The sequence below is a fragment of the Elgaria multicarinata genome, chromosome 3 (genome assembly GCF_023053635.1).
Source record: "Elgaria multicarinata webbii isolate HBS135686 ecotype San Diego chromosome 3, rElgMul1.1.pri, whole genome shotgun sequence".
In the NCBI taxonomy this organism is placed as follows: domain Eukaryota; kingdom Metazoa; phylum Chordata; class Lepidosauria; order Squamata; family Anguidae; genus Elgaria; species Elgaria multicarinata.
The window spans coordinates 149,382,011-149,394,646 of NC_086173.1; the positions used below are offsets into that span (position 1 = coordinate 149,382,011).

At 45.9% G+C, this 12,636-nt stretch overlaps 1 protein-coding gene across 1 annotated transcript in view; it reads right to left on the bottom strand.

The window, feature by feature from the left end:
- ABHD16A (abhydrolase domain containing 16A, phospholipase) overlaps positions 1-12,184 on the bottom strand; it is a 33,321-nt gene extending 21,137 nt beyond the window's left edge. The window contains exons 1-3 of the mRNA XM_063122338.1: positions 12,000-12,184; positions 5,985-6,041; positions 4,411-4,477 (exon numbers count right to left, since the gene is read on the bottom strand). Coding sequence (XP_062978408.1) covers positions 4,411-4,477; positions 5,985-6,041; positions 12,000-12,131 — 256 coding nt within the window. The 5' untranslated portion in view covers positions 12,132-12,184. The remainder of the gene's footprint in view (positions 1-4,410; positions 4,478-5,984; positions 6,042-11,999) is intronic.
- Positions 12,185-12,636: the final 452 nt, after the last annotated feature.

Here is a 12,636-nt window from a genome sequence, read left to right on the forward strand (position 1 = left end):
AATGTAGAACAAAAATATCACATGTCAAGCGACCTTGAGTTGACCAGGATCAAGACACCGAGAATCTCTCAGAGGAATTCTATACCAGTCTCACAAATGAGATTCTCAATGGGAAAATGTTATTGAAACATCAGCATTCGAAACACAGAGGGCCTCAGACCTGTGCCTGCCTCTATCCCCCTGAAACAGTTTAAAAAAACAAATAAATCAAGAGCTTGTAGGCAGCACAGGACCATGGGGGAAGTGGTGATGGAGGGGCAGGGGCAAGCATCAAATTCTTTTAAGAGGTTGATAGAGGAGGGGTAGAAAACCTTCAGTCTGCAGGCCTAATTCAGCCTGCGGAGTTTCTCCGTCTGGCCCATTTAAACTTGGGTTCCCTCTGTGGGCCCCTCCCTAAGCTGCACCCCAGAGTTCACACAACATATTAACTCACCTCATTAACCATGCACTGTGGTTTATTTTACCCCTAAACAAGCCACGTTGTGAACCCATGGCTTGTTGCTGGATTGATCAGAGTGTTTAACAAGCCACACTGCATGGTTAACGAGCAACCCAGAGGAAAATGCACTATGTTCAGACAACAAAATAACCCATAGCTCAACAACAACCCACAGTGGGTGGATTAGCGTGTTGTGTGAACACACCCACTGTGGGAGAGACATTTAAAAATATGTAATTCAAGCTAAAGGAAAACAAGGCTCTCACTTAGCACAGTGGGCAGTCCTGGGACACCTATACGTAGCATTGTTATTGCTTACTGAATTTGATTTCTGCAGGAAAAAAATGTAGTTAAGACAGCTCACCATTAAACTATCTGTATATACAAAAGCTAAATGTTTTGAAAGTGGGGTGGGGGACATGGTCAGTGCTTGGATGGGAGGCAACTCTGAGCCCCTTGTAAGCTGCTCTGAGCCTTCTTCCATCCAAGTACTAACTAGCAGTGACCCTGCTTCACCTCCACAATCAGACGAGATTGGGTGTGTTCAGGGTGATATGGCCACAGGCCAAGCTTTCCAAAGGGAAAGTACAACATACTTCTAACAATATTATGTACAGAGTTCACGTACATATCACATACATAGAGATTTTACTATATGAAGCGGCATAGAAGTATTATTCATAAATATATATGGTATAATAAAACATTTGCTAAGTCTCCAAGGGTGCAATCCTATTCATGTTTAGACAGAAAAAAGTCCTATAACTCCCAGAATTCCCTAGCCAGCATAGCTTTTTTTCTGTCTAAACCTGCGCAAGATTGCATCCTAAGAGGCTAAGCTGAGAACAAGGAAGTCCCTCACCACCACAGTTCGAATCTCCCCTTAGTCATGGATTCACTAGTAGGCCTTGGGCCTTCAGTAATGAATTCCCTAGAAAGCCTTGGGCCTTCAGTCACGAATTCACTAGTAGGCATTGGGCCTTCAGTCATGAATTCCCTAGAAAGCCTTGGGCCTTCAGTCATGAATTCACTAGCAGGTCTTGGGCCTTCAGTCATGAATTCCCTAGAAAGCCTTGGGCCTTCAGTCACGAATTCACTAGCAGGCCTTGGGCTTTCAGTCATGAATTCCCTAGAAAGCCTTGGGTCTTCAGTCATGAATTCACTAGCAGGTCTTGGGCCTTCAGTCATGAATTCCCTAGAAAGCCTTGGGCCTTCAGTCATGAATTCACTAGCAGGCCTTGGGCCTTCAGTCATGAATTCCCTAGAAAGCCTTGGGCCTTCAGTCATGAATTCACTAGCAGGTCTTGGGCCTTCAGTCATGAATTCCCTAGAAAGCCTTGGGCCTTCAGTCACGAATTCACTAGCAGGCCTTGGGCTTTCAGTCATGAATTCCCTAGAAAGCCTTGGGTCTTCAGTCACGAATTCACTAGTAGGCCTTGGGCTTTCAGTCATGAATTTCCTAGAAAGCCTTGGGCTTTCAGTCATGAATTCCCTAGAAAGCCTTGGGCCTTCAGTCATGAATTCCCTAGAAAGCCTTGGGTCTTCAGTCACGAATTCACTAGCAGGCCTTGGGCTTTCAGTCATGAATTCCCTAGAAAGCCTTGGGCCTTCAGTCATGAATTCACTAGTAGGCCTTGGGCCTTCTCTCGCTCTCAACCTCGTCACTCCCCTCAGCAAGTTGGCTATTATGCTTTGTCAAACAATGGGAACTTTTGAGCCCAAGCGAGCGCATAGAATGCTCCGTGACATTCTTCACTCCATCTCTACAAGGGATCCTTTGTCTAGCATGGCAGCTACTTCACGGTGCAGGGCAGTTCTCCGTCTCCTCCTCCGGCAAAGGGATGACACTCTTCTATAAGCAGAAACCCTTATAATGGGATATAAACAGACAGTCCTGCTCAAATGCCTCAGAGCGGTTAAAACTGGAGGGAGACCTCCCTCTCTTGGGGAGTAAGTATCAGCTGCCTTTGGTGGGTGTCTGTATGAGTCGCTGTGCTGAGCATGCCTCCTGAGAGGAAGAAGGGAAGCCCAGAGGAGGGTCTCACACAGAGATATGATGGGTGTGTGGCTGCCTTTGTGGGAGGGCTTCTCTGTATTGGGATAGCTTAAATAATCCAATACTGCCCAAATCAAAGACAGAGCAGGAGTTGATTGGAAGAAGGCAAGGCTAGAGCAATTCATCCCACAGAAGTGGTGGGCAGCCTCTTTTGTAGGTAGGCCCGGAATGCTGCAGCCAGACAGCATTCTGGGGCCCGTTACAGGGAGCAAGTGACTCCCTTAGTACAACAACTTCACTGAGTACCAGTCTATATCCAAGCACGATTCAAAGCTCCCAGGGCATGGTCTGAAGGCATGTGAGGGAGCCACCTGGCTGAAGCTAAGCAGGTCTGAGTCTGGTCAGTGCTTGGAAGGGAGAACACCTGGGAACCACAGGAAGCCACCCTGAGTTCCATGATGGAAGAAAGGTGGGATATAAATGTAATAAGATAAATAAATAAAATAAAATGCTGTTTATGACCTATAGGGTGATCATATGAAAAGGAGGACAGGGCTCCTGTATCTTTAACAGTTGTGTACAAAAAGGAATTTCAGCAGGTGTCATTTATGTGCATGCAGCACCTGGTGAAATTCCCTCTTCACCACAACACTTAAAACTGCAGGAGCTCTGCCTAACGTCTCCAGATACAAAAGAGGGCAGGGCTCCTGCACTTGTAACTGTTATGATGATGAAGGAATTTCACCAGATACTGCATGCATACAAATGACACCTGCTGAAATCCCCTTTTTTACACAACTAAAGATACAGGAGCCTTGTCCTACTGTATTTCATCGATTGTAAGACGCACACACATTTCAGTACTACCAACAGAAAAAATGCTATGATTCTAAGAAATAATAAATGCACCCGCGATTCTAAGACGCACCCCGTTTTTAGAGATGTTTATATGTGGAAAAAAGTGTGTCTTAGAATCGAAGAAATAGGGTACTTTTCATATGGTCACCCTAATGACCTATAAAGTCCCATACAACCAGGCTACCTCAAAGGCTGGCTTCTCCCATATGAGCCTGCCTGGTTTTTAAGTTCTCGGTTCTGCCAAATTTCAGAGGCACGTTTGGTGGGGTGCAAGAGAGGGCCTTCTGAGGGGCTGCTCCCAGGCTTGGAAATCGCTGTGAAGAGAGGCTAGGATGGCTCCTCTGTTGCCTTCCACCGGGAGGCAAAGGCAGGCCTTTGGCAAATTTATTTATTTATTGCATTTTTATACCGCCCAATAGCCGAAGCTCTCTGGGCGGTTTACAAAGCTGGCCTCTTGCTGAAGGTTTTTTTTGGTTTGGTGTTATTTCTTTTATTGTTGTGTTTTTAATGTGTTTGTTTTTCTGTGACATTTTAATTAAGATTTTATTTTTAATTTGGCTTTTGTTGTTGGCTGCCTTGAGTGCCATTTTTTTGCTGGGGGGGCAGAAAGGTGGAATTCAAATGAAAGTAATCAATAGATACATATGCTGGACCCCCAAGAAACATCAATTTATTCCTCACTGCACAGCAGTGGTTCGAGCACAGAGCCTGGGATTCTCTGGGCCCATTCAGAAGACACCTTAAACCACAGCTTTAACCACGGTGAATAAGGCTTTTTGCTTTATTCATCATGGTTAATGCCGTGGTTTAAGGTGTCTTCTGAATGGGGCCACTGTCATACATAGGAAGCTGCATCATACCATCAGTCCGTCTAGTCCAGAACAGTCATCATTGACAGACCACGGCTTTCTATGATTCCACATGGGGGCTCTTTTGTAGCCTGTATCCGGAGATGCCGGGAATTGAACCTGGGACCTTCTGCATGCAAAGCAAGTGCTCTTGCCGCCGAGCTACAGCCCCTCCCCACATAGTTCCCCCAAATGACAGAACCTCTCTAGTGCTACCCTGGAGCCAGCACATCCCACCAAAGGGATCCACACAGAGCAGCAGCCCATACCTTTTCTGTACAGGTAAAACACAGCGAGTGGGGAGGAGTAATAGGAAATGGACCACAGTACGGAAGCCTGCAAGGACAGAGCAAAGGAAGGGCATAAGTTACACAGAGAACCAACGTTTCCAAGACTCTTGCGGGGTGGTGGGAGCAGCTATGGTAAATGCACGGGGTTAAAAGCAGACAGGAGGCAGTGAAGGGTACTAGGGGAAGGTTAATGGTTAGCGCAAACAGGGAATTGAGCTTAGAAAGTGCAACACCCTATCATAGAGAGGGTGTATCCATGGCTACTAGCAAAAACCATGGGGGACTACGTTGCAAGTAAACATGCTTTCATTATGCTCCTAATGAGCCCTCGCGTCTCTCAACAGCCTCTTAGAAACAGGCGATGTTCCAGGAGAAGGAAACGACAAAAGTTGAGTTCCCTGCGAGGGGCGTCAGCTGTCCTACACATCACTATGCAGTATCAAATGGCAGCATTCTGGACTCTACCATTTCAGAATGAAGGTGTGTGTCTGAGTGTCCTATTCGAAAGTGAAGAACTCAGTGCCTGTAAAAAACTAGCACACCAGAGGGAAAGGTTTAATGCATCCTCTCCCCAACGTGCTGGATTGTTACATGCAAGGAAGAGGAGTTTGAAAGATGGGGAGCATTAAACAAACACGCCCCCTCCCAATCTGAAGTGCAACCACCCAAATGTGATCACTTCTTTCTACCACTTCTCTCTGTGAAACTTGTACCAGATCTGCATATGCAGCAGAACGCAATGACAATGAGGTGATAGTATGAACACCACCACTTCAGGCTGTAGGTAATCACGTGTCTGATTATCCCTACCCTGTGTAAAAATAAAAAAAATCTCCCATCTTATAGAAACTTAGCACAGCAGGGGAGTGGACATGACTATGACCCTGTTCAGAAGACACCTAAAACCATGGTGGTTAAGGCTTTTTTGTAAACAAAAGAGCCTTAACCACCGTGGTTTAAGGTGTCTTCTGAACAGGCCAACATGATCATTCTACCTGATGTGCTACCTAGCTGGGCTTCCTTTCTCTGTTGCGGTGAATTTCTATTTGTACGCTTTTTTGTTTTCAGCATGGCACTATTCAACAATAGCATCCCCATCTGTGGCGTAAATGGTACAGCCTACTCCAACACCTTATACTGCTGCATGGGCACACACCATAAGAACATAGGAAGAGCCAAACTAGCTCAGACCAAGGGTCCATCTAGTCCAGCATTCTGTTCACACAGTGACTAGCCAGCTGCCCACAGAAAACCCACAAGCAGGACATGAGTGCAACAGCACCCTCCTGCCCATGTTCTCCAGCAACTGGTGTACATGGGCACACTGCCTCTGATACCGGAGATAGCATACAGCCCTCAGGACGAGTAGCCATGGAAAACCTCCTCCAGGAATTTGTATAATCCCCTTTTAGAGCCATCCAAGTTGATGGCCATCACTACGCCTCGTGGCAGCGAATTCCATAGTTTTGACTATGCGCTGTCTGAAGAAGCACATCATTAGACCTTGTAGAACAGCTGCGAGACATAGCGCATGGGGTGGAGGAGATACTCACCAGTGCGAGGATACTATCAGCATGTTTTTCGAGGGTCCGTGGCTGATAATATGATTCCTGTAGAGAAGAAATAAGACATTTGCTGAGCTTGGGTTTCAAGCCTTTAAGCAGGGTGAGGGAAATAGCATTACAATGGGATTGGGGAGAACGGCAGTCCCCTTTGGAAGAGCTGGCACATGTTCTTCCTCTGACTCTGGGGAGTCTTTGCGCTGAAAAGAATTTAACCGGTTAATCCAATGTTTGTATCTATTAGGCAATGGCAACAAAATCCCATCTCCCTAAAGACAGAAATCTTTTCTGATGCTATATTATTTATTTACTTACAATATTTATATACCACTCCCCATTGAAAATTTCGGAGCAGTGTACAAGATAAAATAAAATAAAAACAGAATAAAACACTTTAAAATAGATTCTAAAAGAAGCAAAATACACAGTGAACACTGGTCATTAAGGAAAGGCTTCCTGGAATGATGACACTTTCAGGAGATGCCGAAAGGAATACAAAGGGTGCCTGCCTGACGTCCAGAGGCAGGGAATTCCATAGGAGGGGGGCCACCACGCTGAAGGCTCTTCCCCTAGTGCATTCCAATTAGAGGGTGGGTCTATGTGGAACCACCAGGAGCATGCCCTTGGATGACCTCAGTAGCCGGGCAGGTTGGTAGGGGAGAAGGCGCTCTCTCAGGTATCCTGGTCCCAAGTTGCTTAGGGCTTTGTACACAAGTAAAAGAACCGTAAACCTGGCCCGGCAGCGAATAGGCAGCCAGTGCAGTTCCCGCAGCAGAGGATTTACATGCTGGAAAGGGGCAGCTCCAGACGACAGCCGAGCTGCAGCATATTGGTAATTATGCAGATGAAACACACTTCCGAGCATCCTTCTCCAACTTGCAGGATGGCTGGGAATGATGGGTGTTGCAGTCCAACACATCCGGAGGGCACCTAGTTGGAGAAGGCTGCCGCAGACGTTTGCACTGAAGCAGCCATTTTGGTGGTTCTCCTTGGGTTAAAAACTTTCTGTCTGAACTACAGCCTTGTGCCTGGTGACTTGCTACTAGCTTTAAAAGAAAGGCAAATGAAGGAAAGAGACCACTTTAAAAGGGGGCACCTCTCTGAAAGCCACTTGACCAGGAAAGGCTTGCCCTCAGTCACAGATTCATGATGAGCTGGGGCAGGAGCAGGCAGACTTTAGGCTTGTGGGATCTTTGCCGCCTTTTTTAACCAGAACCCAAAGTCCACCAGCTTGAGCCTGATCCAAAATGGTGGCTCAGGGGGAGGAGGCTGGTCCCCATTGAACCTCATGAGCCACGGAGTGGGATGACCTGAATACACATATACGAACCCTACACCTGAATTATTTCAGATCTGGGGTTCTAAGAGTCTAACGAAGACTAAAAGAATGTTCTTGTGAAACAACTGTGGCCTGGTTCAGACAACATGCTAAACCATGCTGCTTAACCACAAAATGGTTAATTCTGTTAACCATTTTGTGATTAAGCAGCATGGTTTAGCGTGTTGTCTGAACCAGGCCTATGAGTTGGAGACTTTTGCTGATCTAAGAACATAAGAGCCTTGCTGGGTCAAATCAAAGGCCTATCTAGTCCCACATCTTGTTCACACAGTGCCCAACCAGCTGCCTGTGGGAAACTCACAAGTAGCTCGTAAGTGCAATAGCACCCACTCATAGTCCCCCAGCACATAGTCATGCTGCCTCCAATACAGGAAGAAAAATTTAGCCATCTTGATTCGTCGCCACTGATAGTCTTATCCTCCATAAATTTGTCTAATCACCTTTTAAAGTCATCCAGGTTGGTGGCCATCACTAAGTAAAGCCATCACTTTACTTAGGAATGCAAAGGGCTGCTTTACACTGAGTCAGGCCACTGGTCCATCTAGTCCTGTGTTGACAACATTGACCGGCAGGGTTTCAGGCAGGATTCTTTCCTAGCTCTACCTGGAGATGCCAGTGATTGAACCTGGGATCTTCTGCATGCAAAGCAGGTGCTCAGCCCCTCTCCTACGGAAAATATCCCAGACAGCTACCAGTAGATCCTGATGAACCTTCTGCCTACCCCTGGGTTGGGGTTACTGTGCAATTGAATACTACACTCTCTTCCTATTTCTATTTTGTATGATCCAGGGCAGACCCCCTGGTGAACCTCTAGCCTACCTCAAAACCAAGCCCTAGGGCAGAGGTGCGTCACTTGTGGCCCTCCAGATGTTTTGGCTTACAACTCCCAACAGCCCCAGCCAGCATAGCCACTGATGAGGGATCATGGGAGCTGCAGGCTATAAGTTGCTGACCCCTGCCTTAGCGACACAGCAGCCATTGGGGAATTTCTCCATCCTGCCTTTCCTAAGGTGGAAGACTGATAAACCTCTCCAGAAAGCCATAGCAAAAGCTGGCCACCGACACGGCACAGCTGTTACCAGCGCCACATAGAACTACCAGCCACGTGGGCTGTGATGGCATGCAGCGATAGCAATCAAGGAAGTTGAGTGAGATAGTTTTTGCATCACCTGCCAGCGCACCTCAAAGAATGTGTGAAGAATTATCTTCTAAATGATACAAGATAACCCCGTGCACGCTACCCTTTGCTCCCTGGAGGAAGGGTGAGCTGTAAAACGTAGTGATGTACATTTCTCTTACAAAGCTCATTCTCATGTAGACATATTGTGAGGTTATTTATCTTTGCCACTTCACAACTCCCAAGTTGCACAAGACTGTAGCATTCAGTGTTTCAGCATTCAGCACACTGTAGACTCATTCTCTGAGGCAGGCAGCATAGCTGTAGGTTACAAAGCTGACAGATAAAATAGAAAGGGCCAATTCTGTATATGTGAGCAAACGTCAAGCAGTAGGAAAATAGATACTGCTGGACAGTATGAGGTGGTTGTTTTATGAATGCCATGCTACGTTGGTACCAAATTAGTCAGCCGTTGGTTAGAAAGGCTATTCCTTCTAAGAATTGTCACCCGCCCAAGTAATTGAGTTGGCAGCCATTGTTACTTGTTCATCCTGTTTCTTTTAACACAGTAGCTACAAGATATAAACCTACCAAGATACCTTCTTCTAGTCAGTCGAGGCGCAGATGTGTCTACTCCTGACTGTCTCAGCTCTCTCCAGGGTCCCAGGCAGAGGAGTTTCCCAGCCATGGGGAGAGATTTGTGATCTGAGTTACACTGCTCCCCGGGATCCCAGAGACTGAATCTGAAAGTGCCCTAACCATTGAGCTCTGGGCCCTGCCTTACTATGTGAGGCATTAGGTGGGACTTATCAAAAGCCTCTGTACCTATTCCCTGCAAAGCCAGCTGGTCATGAATACATCAGAGGCAGGATCCAGACTTAGCCATACCTAAGAGAGCTCTGGCTATGGGGCGGTATATAAATAAATAAAATAAATAAATAAGAGCACCTACTGAAATGGTGATTGACAAGTCCAATTGATCTCGATGGGTCTCCTCCATGTATGACTAAGTCTGGATTCAACCCAATGTTTGGAAGGTATAGTTTTGTGGAGGAGTATGTGAATTATTGGTGAGAGTTAAGTTAGCCCGTGTGTGTGCGCATATATATTTTTATCCCACTATGTTAGCTCTAGTCAGGGTAGTGGAGATGTACACAGAGATGCCACCGATACAAGAGACAGAGCAACCTGATCTTCCCATTTCTCATGTTGCTGGCATGAAACTGATACTGCCTTTTCCTCATAACAGGATTGTCTAAAATGGTATCCGTAATGAATTCATACTGTGATTTTCAAACTGTGTTCAAGGGAACTTGGGGTTTCTTGGAAACTTATCAAGGGTACTTCAATGCAAAGATTAATAATAGTAAATAAGCCCCCACCCCACCCCCCCAAAAGCAGTTTACCCAACACGATCAATCTTCCCCTGCAATCCTCAGCTGAAGGGGAAGATGGGGGGGTATTGTGGGATGCACTGTTAGCTCATGTATGGCAACACTGATCTGAGCTAATAGTCCCTGTGTCAATTCAATGTCTCCAGAATCCTTTGCAATACACAGTGGTTCCATGGTATGAGTTCAAGGGTTCTTCTGCAGCCAAGTCAATGGAGAAAGTGTTTTCTGTATTTTTCACAAGTTATTAAAATAGGTGATGTTCAACCTGCTTTGGATTGTGTTACACCTTCCCTTAAGAATTAAGTTCACAGCTTACAGGTGCTGTTAGATCTGACTTTTACTTTGAAGGCCCAGGGGCAGCCTCTATGGCATGAGGTGATTTGTAGCGGCTTAGGCTGGTATACCTGCTGCAGTTCCCTCCTGAATAGAGATAGCTTTGTCACAGTTATCTATTGTCCATGCAATGCAATGCAATGCAGATCAGATTGATGTGATGTATAGTACGTGAGGCTGCTCTTGAAGGCTGTTCAGAAGCTTCCATTGATTCAGAACTTGGCAGCCAGGCTGTTTCTTGGGACTTGCCAAACTGGATGCTGTGTCCTCACTGGCTTCCAATTTGCTACTGGACCATATGGAAAGGAGGACAGGGCTCCTGTATCTTTGTGTAGAAAATGGAATTTCAGCAGGACTCTTTGTATGCATGCAGCACTTGGTGAAATTCCTTCTTCATCACCAAGTACAAATGACCAAGTACAAATGAGGGCAGGGCTCCTGCAACTTTAACTGTTGTGATGAAGAGGGAATTTCACCAGGTGCTGCATGCCTACAAAGACTCCTGCTGAAATTCCCTTTTCTATACAGCTGCTAAAGATACAGGAGCTCAGTCCTCCTTTCCACATCATCACCCTAAGATAGTAGCAAAATGCTGGATTTGATTGTTAAGAGTCCTAAACATCTGCTTAAATCTGCTAATTTAAGGAACAGCTCTAGCTCAGTGATAGAATACTTGCTTTGAATAGATCCCAAGTTGAATCCTTAGTATTCTCAGACAGGGCTTGGAAAGACTCTTGCTGAAATCCTGGAGAGCTGTTACCTGTCAGTACGGTGCAGACAATACTCAGCGAAATGGACCAGGGGTCAGACTCCGTATAACACAGCTTTCTATGTTCCTCAATACCTGATCTTTGAAATTTTCCTTCATGGCCTGGCTCCTAGTACCCACCTCCTTGAGCAGGTGGCAAAGATACTGGAAAACCATCAACTTTATCAGGTTGTAGATGCCAAGTAAATACATTTTCATTAGCCCAAGCATTTGGCTCAGGATAGTCATTTTGCTGACTGTTTTAAATGCTGCTTTCATTCTCTACTGGATTATTCATTTTTAATATTGTTTCAATTTGTTTTTGAAATTGTGAACCACTTGGATGTTTTTAAGCAGAAAGGTGGGACAGATATTAAAATAATAATAATAATAATAATAATAATAATAATAATAATAATAATAATAGATTCAGTAGGAGGCAGACATTCAACAGGGGCAGCTTTCCCCCTTACAGCATTGCCACTCCCCCCTCCCCATCTGTTGGATCTTTGTCTGAAATATTAGACCACCAGGTCCTTTCAGGAAAGAGGGGCAACCCTAATTTTGAGGAAAATGGGGTGGAAAAGAGGACGTCTTACACAGCAGAGGAAGAAAAAAAAGGAGATGCCAAACTCCAGCTGCTTCTTCTAATAGGCTTATTTATCCTCTCTCTGTCATTCCTGTTCTCCTCCTACAATATCGCTCACCTCCCACTGTTCTGCCAATATCCAAAAAGTCAAAATAAATCTTCCGCATATCCCACAATAGACAGTCTCATCCTAGAAAAATTGACCAGGCCCTCGGTAATAGCATTCTTCGAGGTGGGTGTGTTCTACGTCAGATAAAGGTGAAAGGTCTCACTTCTTCAATTTTCCAGCACTACCCCCCCCGAATCTTGATGGTATCACCCATCGGTATCCATTAGCCATGGGACACGGACCACAGCATGCTGACATCAAGAAAATCAGGGCTACCCCCCTCTTAGAATAATGGTTTCGCCCCAGCCTCTACAGATAGAGGGGGACGTAGGAAATACCAAGTCTCCAAAGAGGGGGTTAAAAAGTGACGGACTCACCCAAGAAGGTTCTAGGGCGGCTTGGGACGAGTCTTCTTCTTCAGCCCTAATGCGACGGGGTCTGGCAGGGCCTCGCTCCCGATAGACCCGGTACAACCGCGGGCCCAGAACGCAACTCAGCAGTTTCGCCATCTTAGGACGGACCCGAAGCCGGGCGGCGGCAGCAGCAGCAGCGGCGGGAAAAGGGGTGGGCAAACCAGGCGGAGCTACATTTCCGGGTTTCCTACAGGGAGACAAAGGGGCCGAAAGTGGTGTGGTTTTTCCAGAACGCAATCCCGGCGGGCAATATGAAACCACCCTTAAAGGCAACGTAGCCTTAGAAATATCCCCGTGTCCTTTATTTCAAAATCCTGACAAGTGTGTTTCATTTGCTTCCCATATATTCAGACCAGTTGTAGGTTCTTTCTTTTACGAAGGCCTATAGTTAGCATTTCGTATTTTTGGACTAACCATAGCTAACTGCAATTTGAGTTTGTTTTGAGGAATACAGAAATTAGCCATCACTAGCTCCAGCTGATGAAACATTAACCACCAATCCTGGAGGTTTTGCTTAACAAAAAGGAATAATCAACCAGCAGATGTAACAACCTTAAAGTGCAATCCGATTGTGCCCTTATTGTATTGTGTAGTACTGGCT